This window comes from Amphiura filiformis, chromosome 12 (genome assembly GCF_039555335.1).
Source record: "Amphiura filiformis chromosome 12, Afil_fr2py, whole genome shotgun sequence".
NCBI lineage: Eukaryota > Metazoa > Echinodermata > Ophiuroidea > Amphilepidida > Amphiuridae > Amphiura > Amphiura filiformis.
In genome coordinates, this window is record NC_092639.1 from 2,236,710 (window position 1) to 2,247,042 (window position 10,333).

General features: G+C 36.1%; 1 protein-coding gene across 1 annotated transcript; it reads left to right on the plus strand.

Moving 5' to 3' along the window:
- The first annotated feature begins 882 nt into the window (after nt 1-882).
- LOC140165649 (ceramide-1-phosphate transfer protein-like) lies at nt 883-7,741 on the plus strand. The gene is made up of 3 exons (XM_072188944.1): nt 883-1,040; nt 3,244-3,384; nt 5,723-7,741. Exons 2-3 carry the CDS (start codon nt 3,272-3,274, stop codon nt 6,237-6,239), a joined length of 630 nt encoding a protein of 209 aa, XP_072045045.1. The 5' UTR covers nt 883-1,040; nt 3,244-3,271; the 3' UTR covers nt 6,240-7,741.
- The last annotated feature ends 2,592 nt before the right edge of the window (nt 7,742-10,333 follow it).

The window sequence follows — 10,333 nt, forward strand, 5'->3', positions numbered from 1 at the left end:
TAGCTGAAACTTTTTGATGAAAGTCAATCTTTGACAAGATGTAACTTTGCTACGGAAAGTGCTGCAGTTTGATGATGATGCAGTTTGATGGCAAATTTGAATTCACCTAGCATACCTATTTTTTGATGGGGAAGTCATTCAACTTTCAAGAAAAGTCACAAGAACTTACCAAGAGGAACCACTTTTATGTCAGACATGATTATTCAGCAGGCTTACAACGAAGACTTAACGATGTAGGCTTTACAAGTCAATTGTAGCCTTTTAGCATGGTGTCAACAACACCAATTCAATAAGCTTAAAGCTTTTAGCCTTATACACAGTCAATTTAACCGGCAAGCGTGACAGAGATTTGTTTCTTCTTATCATCCGGTTCGCGCTATGTAGCTATGAAACAACGCATAGTTGATGCAGGAAGTATAATACTTAACAGCCCTAAAATACTAACAAAATCTAAATTTATTGATAGTTATTGAAATTAAGCTCTTACATCTTTTTAATCAAATATTTTCAACTTGAAAAATACTCTTTTTTTTGTTTGAAAAACTGTTGATAGAATAATGGTTGGATTATTTTAAACTTTGTTTTAATACAACAACGGCACGATTTAAATTTCCCCAAATCAATCAAGTGACAACGTTTGACGAATGCAAAGATATGCAATGACAAACAGGTGTTTTGAGGTGAAATGTCATTTTTGTTGACATTGACATGGCATAGATAAATGAAGCGTGTTCAGAAGCTAGACAGCGGCCTAGACAAGACTGATAAACAGACTTTGATCTAGATTGAAGCGCCGGCTTCCTGTGGGTGTCACTTGTCCTTGCCTTGCACAATGATCAATCACTGCACTTCCTACTACTATCTGAGATTGCAGTGAATTCTATAAGCTTTAAATATAAACTAAAGTTTTACTTCTAAAGTAAGAGTCAGACTTTAACATAATAATTCCATAATTCAATTCAAATTTCAATTGAAGTGTCTTCAATTCAGATTGAATTTGCATGTTTGTCCGGCTTCTATTCTAGTTCTAGCAGAAGCAGGTAAGTAAAGCTTATATAATTATTAAGAAAATTTTGTAGGAAAAGTACAAAATGCCTGGTCCTGGACAAAGGGGAAAGCGCAAGGGATTGAACACTGAACCCAGCTACGACCTCATTACATCTTAAAGTGGTTCAGTCTTATTTCTAAAGAATGGTACACATTCATGCAATTTCTATTGTGCTATTTCTGTTTGTGTCGCACACACAGCTATTCAAAGATAATTCAATTCAATTAAAAGATAACATATTTGTATTGTTCTAAAAATCACTGGTTTTCTACCTAGATTAATGGCACCCAAGCTGAAATATGTAATTAGGTTTACATAACTATTTTACTGTAAATGTAAACCTTTTTTTATAGATATGGTGTTAAATTAAGTAGACCTGCACGTCATTAGGGTATCAAGAGCTATACTTTGATCAGCTCTTATTCGGCGGGAAATGTATTGTTAGGCTTTTAGCACTACGCCCAAAAGTATACCCACATAATTAAGAGTGCTATAGTTGACCTGTCTGCTCTATATTTTGCAAGTTGTAGTAGACACATTTATAGGACTTAAATAAATAATTCGTTATGCTTCTGGTGAGATGCCACAAGACAATATATCAATCCGCGATGTAACACGGCCCGCTGATTAGTTATTACGAGCTGATCAAAGTATAATCGAAGGCTGTACTCTGGTAAGGGAAACCACATTAGATGGGAGTACTTTGGGGTTAATACAGACTTGCAGTCACCATCAAATATTATTGTGTGTCATCTGAGCGCCCCTTACATGCACATATAGAGACACGGAGGCACATGATTCTGCAGTAGCATGTTTTGTAGAAATTGTTTACTATTTTTAGACCTACCAGCAACACCAGAATACTCTGGGTGACCTCAGATAGCTCATCTTACAAGATTTTACATGAGCTGCAAGGTATTGTTCAAAGTATCAAAGGCTTTCAATGCTGTTTGACATGACAAGAAATGCAGAAGAATTGAAAGGCCATAGCCTACATTGTATGATCTGAAGACTTAGGAGGGGCACACCATTTGATTTTGAAGTTTGGAGGCATGGGAGTTTTTTGGTTTTTTTAAACTTCGCCCACTAGTGAGACGGAACAACTTGTCAACTTAACTGCAACCAAAAACTACATAGACTAAGTAACAAGCCACCTAAGACACAACAACGCTGTGAGTAAGGCTAATGAAAGTCAATTCCCAGTTTCCCGTTACATAATTTTTCATGACTGTGTAGGTGACCATTTCATTATTCATTATTTTATACCATTTCATTATTGCATCTGTTACAGGCATAAACCAATAACTGCCCATGTATACATGTGATAAATCACAGTTTGTAGTTTACAGATGTAGTTTACAACCACATGAAGGTGATTATACAACTATTATCAAAAGTTTCACAATATTTTTTACGGGATGAGATCAGAGCAGATCAAAAAGTGCGGGACAGAAAATTGAGTAGGTATTCATTATTAATTCATTATTAGCCATATATCATGCTCCTACTGCAAAGAAAATCCCTGAAAATCAACAGAAAGAGATTTATGATATATTTAAAAACACAATTATTTATTTGTATATTAAAAATTTTGTTAGAAATCAACATTTATTCAAAATAATGAAATATTTGGCCAGCAATTTGTTTTGAGCGGAGTAGGGTAACGGGAAACTTTGAATCGACTTTCATTAGCCTAATCAAACACCTGCGTCCTCACATCCCATCACAATTGGCTTCTGCAGAAACGTTGTGGAGTAGATTCTCAAAGTCAACGTCAAAAACTCTGGAAAGGTATACATTAAAATTGAAGAAAAAAAATCACAGCTGAAGGTGGCAAAACTCAAATGGTGCATCCCTATGCAGAATGATGATAAACCACTTATTAGATAGTCCCCCTTTACCCCTGACACAATCGGCAAGAGGATGTGGTGCATCAAAGGTAAATCAAGGATTGAAGGATATAGCAAATTTGATACACATAATGTGTGGAATTAACTCCCTGCAGTTGTCATTAAGAAGATTTAAGCATGTGTTGCACTCTGATATTTATGATCAACACCAATAAAGCAAGTTCATACCCAATCCACGAACATGTTCAAGAATTCAGGGATAGGGTTGGAGACTTTGCAAAGAGTTCTGCAATAATTGTAATTTACTTATTCAATCAAACATTTTGATTTCTCATTCCTGTGCAGATATTTTGAGGTGCTACAAGACATCACCATGGGAGAACGTGTTGATATAGAAGTGATTATACAGAAATTCCAAGAGGCCAAGAACGAAGATGGTCAGATACTTCTGCAACCATTTCTGAAGGGCTATGCTGAGATTATATTGTAAGTACATTGTATCTGGACTGAGGTTGTTATAGATGGTCAGATACTTCTGCAACCATTTCTGAAGGGCTATGCTGAGATTATATTGTGAGTACATTGTATCTGGAATGAGGTTGTTATAGATGGTCAGATACTTCTGCAACCATTTCTGAAGGGCTATGCTGAGATTATATTGTAAGTACATTGTATCTGGAATGAGGTTGTTATAGATGGTCAGATACTTCTGCAACCATTTCTGAAGGGCTATGCTGAGATTATATTGTGAGTACATTGTATCTGGAATGAGGTTGTTATAGATGGTCAGATACTTATGCAACCATTTCTGAAGGGCTATGCTGAGATTATATTGTAAGTACATTGTATCTGGACTGAGGTTGTTATAGATATTGGTCAGATACTTCTGCAACCATTTCTGAAGGGCTATGCTGAGATTATATTGTGAGTACATTGTATCTGGAATGAGGTTGTTATAGATGGTCAGATACTTCTGCAACCATTTCTGAAGGGCTATGCTGAGATTATATTGTGAGTACATTGTATCTGGAATGAGGTTGTTATAGATGGTCAGATACTTCTGCAACCATTTCTGAAGGGCTATGCTGAGATTATATTGTGAGTACATTGTATCTGGAATGAGGTTGTTATAGATGGTCAGATACTTATGCAACCATTTCTGAAAGGCTATGCTGAGATTATATTGTGAGTACATTGTATCTGGACTGAGGTTGTTATAGATATTGGTCAGATACTTATGCAACCATTTCTGAAGGGCTATGCTGAGATTATATTGTAAGTACATTGTATCTGGACTGCGGTTGTTATAGATGGTCAGATACTTATGCAACCATTTCTGAAAGGCTATGCTGAGATTATATTGTAAGTACATTGTATCTGGAATGAGGTTGTTATAGATGGTCAGATACTTCTGCAACCATTTCTGAAAGGCTGTGCTGAGATTATATTGTAAGTACATTGTATCTGGACTGAGGTTGTTATAGATGGTCAGATACTTCTGCAACCATTTCTGAAGGGCTATGCTGAGATTATATTGTGAGTACATTGTATCTGGAATAAGGCTGTTATAGATGGTCAGATACTTCTGCAACCATTTCTGAAGGGCTATGCTGAGATTATATTGTGAGTACATTGTATCTGGAATGAGGTTGTTATAGATGGTGAGATACTTCTGCAACCATTTCTGAAAGGCTATGCTGAGATTATATTGTAAGTACATTGTATCTGGACTGAGGTTGTTATAGATATTGGTCAGATACTTCTGCAACCATTTCTGAAGGGCTATGCTGAGATTATATTGTGAGTACATTGTATCTGAACTGAGGTTGTTATAGATGGCATGTAATAAATGGGCAATCCAGGAAACTCATTCCAGGTAAATTTGAAATTTTTGGGGAAAAGTTTATTTTTCCATATAAAAAATACAAGAAATTCAAGAATATTTTGCTCTCTTTGAATAAAATAAATTGGCTTATCTTACTGATAAACATTTTTTTCCAGTCCTGCTCCTCCTAAAATGGTCTCAGGATCCTTTTTTTTAATAGACAAGTAGAACCTTCAGTTTTCTTGATTCAGCTGAGTTGTAATAATTTATTGATGTAATTTGAAGATGCAGTAATAATCAATCATGGATGTGGACATTGTCATGGACATAATTAGGGGTTCATTCATAGGATTGAGGGCATGATCGCTGTTTATGCCCGAGGCGTGAGCCGAGGGCATAAATCAACGATCATGCCGAAATCCTATGAATGAACCCGCTCATACATACCCAACATTCTGAACATTGTTAGCAATCCAAAACAAATGAAAATAATAAGGTTTACAAGTTTAAATAACATTTTCATACCGTTTTCCTTCAAAAGTGGGAGAAAATGAGTAGGCCTACTTGCAGGAAGCAGCTCGTGAGGTCAACGGCCGGGAGTCAACGCGTTCATCTCTTGCGCTCCGCGTGTGATGGGCGCGGTGACATGCGCGTGTGCGCAACACTAGCTAATCGTGTATCGCGTTAATTGGGTTCCAACTTTGCGTGACGCAGCTTGTTTATGCCCTGCGTACTGGTCATAAACGGTATTTATGACCAGCAAAAAAGGGCGCAAATCCAATCAGAAACGTCGTTATATCGTGAGTATGTATGAATGTTGGTTATTTCAAGTAAAACGAATGATAGCATTGCAGGGGGCATGTTGGCATCCGAATCAATCAAGAAATACGGGAGCCACATTAGGGCTACAATGTGCCAAATTTTTTGGCAAATCGTTGGACATTGGTTAGAATTTCTTATATTTATCTTGTTTTTCTCTTCCTACGATTTATTTGACAGGTTTTTTGACCTTCTAGGAACTGCATTTGGATTTATAGGAAAAGACCTCAAGGATAAATCCCGAATTATGTCTCAACACCTTGCTGAAAATCCTGACAACTTCACCAGTGTTCAATCCATGTTATCATATGAACTGGAGAACAAACTGACCAAGAAAACCACATCTTCTGGTCTCCTGTCTGGTTCAAGGACGTACCTTAGACTCCATCGAGCGCTAGAATTCTTCATCAAATTCATAGCTGCACTCAGAGACCTCCCAATGGACACCAAGATTTCAGGTATAGCGTCTGAGTCCTATTCAGCGACAATAGCCAAGTATCATGCATGGTTGATAAAGCAAGCTGGTTATTTAGCGATTAAGACTTTGCCAACCAAGGAAGTGTTTCTTCAACGATATCTTAAGCAGGATGCTGATAGAATTCATGAGTTGGCAGAACCTGTAACAGCAGCTATGCAAGATATATTTGATACGGCGCAGGCTTTGTATGCAAAAGATGACCTTCTTGATTTGCCTTAGACGTGGAATTCACCAGGTTGTGTATGCCAAAAAGGTCCACTTTTTACTATCCACTTTTTGGTGATACTATTCCAAAAAGGTATAATTTTTATTAAACATGTAACAAAGTCCACTTGAATGTGTAAATCTTGTGGGTACTACTTTGTGGCCATTGGTACAAATGGTCAGAAAATCAGCACCCCTAAAATCATTTATATCCCTATTAGATACATGAAGAGTTCAGATGCAAAATCACTATTTTTTGCCCTTGAACATGGATGAAGCAAACCATTCCATAGTAAGTCTACACCCTCAAGTCTTTATCCATTTTCAAGGGCCAAAACTAAATATGAGGTGTTTCCTACATGTACTTTTGGCCCTTGAACATGGATGAAGCAGCCTCTTCAATATGAAGTCTACACCTACAAGGCTTTATCCATGTTCAAGGGCCAAAAGTACATATGAGGTTTTTCCCGCCCAGTGACGATATTGAATATTTTTATTTTATGTTATTTCACATTTTAGTGTTTGTATCTTTGTTTCTTTTTTGTATAATGATTGATTCCAAGCTTTTAATACCACTAGGCGGTTACCCGTATTTCGCCGTTCTCGGCTGTCATGGTTATTGGCTTTTGCAGATATCAAAATCAGGGTGTGTCCTTTGGCCTCACAGCTGAGCTGAGCTCAATTGCAGCTTTTTGCAATATAACAACACTTTTGCCCTCAATTTGAACAGATTCTGGTGAATTATAGTAAGATACTCGCACTAATTGTTGAGTGTGCTGGTACTTACATGTAGCGCATGTTACATCACCGACATTTATTTGTTTATTTTAATAAGTGTCCCTATTAAATTAGTTATTAATATATTAACATAGGGGGCACTAATTAGTGTTAGTATGGTATTAAATGCTTGTAATCATTATTATACACACACAAAAACACCAAAATAGAAAATAACACTATCAATAACAATATTGAATTTTACTTAAATAACATAACTTTTTGTGTTTGAACTTTTCATATACTTTGATCAGTCTCAAAAATGCAGACCCTTGTAACTCTGTAGAATCAACTCAATATATAGGTCTGTTAAATTAATAGACAATGACACCGCATAACACTGTAAAGCACAATGAATATTTTTATGGCACAAAATAGTCACAATTTGAAAGAACCATTATTTTTTTTGGATGTAATTTTTGCTAAATTGATGAAGTTACTTTTAAAGGCCTGTATCAGAAAAAGAATCATTTTCAAGTTTGTGAATCGTGTCACTCACAAAGTTTATGAAATTTTCATGGACATACCGTAAAACCTCGTCTACAAGCATGATATATAGTGTTTTTGATGAAAGCGATACATGCGTAAATATACCAATACAATAGATTGGTCTTACAATAATACTTCTTGTATATGTTTGGATCTGTCATTTATTTGCTTAAACTCCATAATGGCGCCTGGATTAATTTAGCTTTCATTTGAAGCTCTCTATATGCTTGTAGATGAGGTTTTATGGTACATGCTTTATGGTATATCAGTCAAAAAGGCTCGAAAGATTGCTTTGACGATGTCTAACTGTAGTGTATTATGATACTACAACATTTTGGACACTGGACAGGAATCCTTTCACTGTGCCCAAGGTTGGATCAATTGAGCCCATATTTATTGGTCGAGCTATGAATTTTAAAATATTGGACGAGACGTAGTCGAGTCCAATATCATAGCGAGACCAATAAATATTGGGCGTAAAGCATCAAATTTTATCATTATTATGTTTTGGATCCAATATTTTCACACACTTGGATCCACCAAAACATAATAATGAATAAAATTAGACTGTAAACAATGTTAGACATTGTTGAACAAAACAATCTTGTCCAAGCCTTTTCCCTTACCGTTAACATGTCAACACATTGCAGCATGCACATTAATCATCATGTGCTTTATTTTTTTCACATAATCTCCTCCCTCGGCCTCACTCGCGCTCAAAATAATGTGACAACATTTGCCAAATTTACCTCATTTTTGAAATTACCATGGTCTTTTGTGTATAGTTGCACTGTGAAATTCTGGGAGTGAGTCAGTGGAATGCCACAACTTTGCAATTTTGTCCCCTTGGAAATTTTGTCAGCACTTGATAGTGTGTTATATTTAGAGAATAAAGGTATTGGTTTTAGTCCCTGGTGTGCATCTATCGTCTCATATAACACGGGCGACATGCTTCGCCTCGTTGTTTTACGCCAAAAATAATGATAGATGCACGACAGCAGCTAAAAACAATACCTTTATTCTCATTCTTAAACACTTCAATTCAAATAGAAATATCATAAGTATTACAAATTTTAATCAAATTAAATCCTACATTTTATAAGGAACTACTTAGGGCTTAAAATCAATCAGTCCCGTTGTTGCTATGCGCCTCCGATTGGTTCAAGTAGCGAGTACGCGTATCGCGTTGATGCACACGCGCTGACCTATGTGATATCGTGTCATATCACACGGGTAGGGTAAGAACCAATGAGATTGCAGGAACGTTCTCAAGTGTTTAAGAATAGTCCACAAATAGGAAAAAAGTGAGCCTACATTTATATTTAGGCATAAAAGCAAACATTTTAGTACAATGTACTTCCTGCCTACTTCAAAAGCATAGATACATGTAATTCCACTACTTTCATAGCACAGGTAATATTTTTATACCATTTGTCTTCACTCATTACTGAGTGACCATAACCTAATAGTACCTCACAATATTGTGTGATCATGCCTTAAGAAGATTTGGGAATAATAAGCTAATTCGATAATTCAGAACAGAGTGCATTGTGGGTAATATTCTTGGCCAGTTTTGGGGATATAATAACACAATCCTCCCATAGATGGCTGTGGGAATGGACTTTGACTGATCAAGAATTCTTGTGATTTTATTTGTCATTTACAACATTGGTACTTAGGTTCAAACTATCTTTGTATGTTATATAAAAGTTCTATGGGGACAATCAGACCCAACAACTTGCCAAAAAAAATCAAAAAGGTTCGTCACCATTGAAATACTGTGTGAGGCCTGGCTGTGATATCCCAACAGACTTTCACCCACAATGCACTCTGTTCTGAATTATCGAACTTGCTTATTATCAAAAGAATCCATACTCCAACCCTAAATACTAACCTTAAACAAATCTTTTCCTAAACCTTAACCTTAAAACACATTATTGGAAGGGTTTTCTACAATGTAGATCTGTAGTTCTATCAATATTTGTAACCTCGCTAACATGGAGTTAAATTCACAAAACTTACCATAGTTAATAACTCATCCCATTCCCAAGTGTTAAAATTGACAATCAAACTGAATAAATAAAAAAATTTGACCATATTTTAAATTAAATGTTAGCAATACAACTGACTTGTTACCAAGCAAATCCAATAGAACAGTAATGACTGACAACCTGAGCGCAAAGAAGACCGTAAGTCCACTTGGCCCTTGAACATGTATACACTAAAGTTGCGTATAGTTTGAATAGTTTGGTAATGTTTTATACATGTTCAGGGCCAAAACAAATCTTTCACAACCTTTCATGATGTTTTTACCCTGGAACATGTATTAAACATTATAAAACCCTAAGAAACTATACGTAACTTTAGTGTATTCATGTTGAGGGGCCAAGTGGACTTACGGTCTTCTTGCGCTCAGGTCTTCACTGTTACAGATTGATATGATGGATCTGCATCATAATGGGTCCACAGTTCTAAGTTCCCCTAAGACTGTTTAAAATCAATTGAAAAAATGTGGATTTTTCACAAAATTATAAAAAAAATTATGAAAGGTATTGTTTGACACAACCAGTCCAATTTACAATGTCATATTACCTTCAGTCATAATCAGGGGTTGCATTCTTCTGTGTCTGCTCGCCCTGGGACCCCTTACTTTCTTGTTTTGGAACAGTGACATTGACCAATGGATCCGATCAAAACCCTTAAGTTTGGTTTTTGCAGGGCTTAAAGGGTCCGGTAAAATTAATTGGACCTTTTAAATTTTTGAGCTCACGTTATTGCTGGTCATAATATGTAAGGAAAGATACAGTTTTTAAAGTTACACTTTGGCCCATTCAATATATTAC

Bases quoted from the DNA above. Each gene is read 5' to 3' on its own strand.
- LOC140165649 (XM_072188944.1), top strand. From the start codon at position 3,272: ATGGGAGAACGTGTTGATATAGAAGTGATTATACAGAAATTCCAAGAG. The intron at 3,385-5,722 runs GTAAGTACATTG...TTTATTTGACAG, and splicing joins GGCTATGCTGAGATTATATT to GTTTTTTGACCTTCTAGGAA.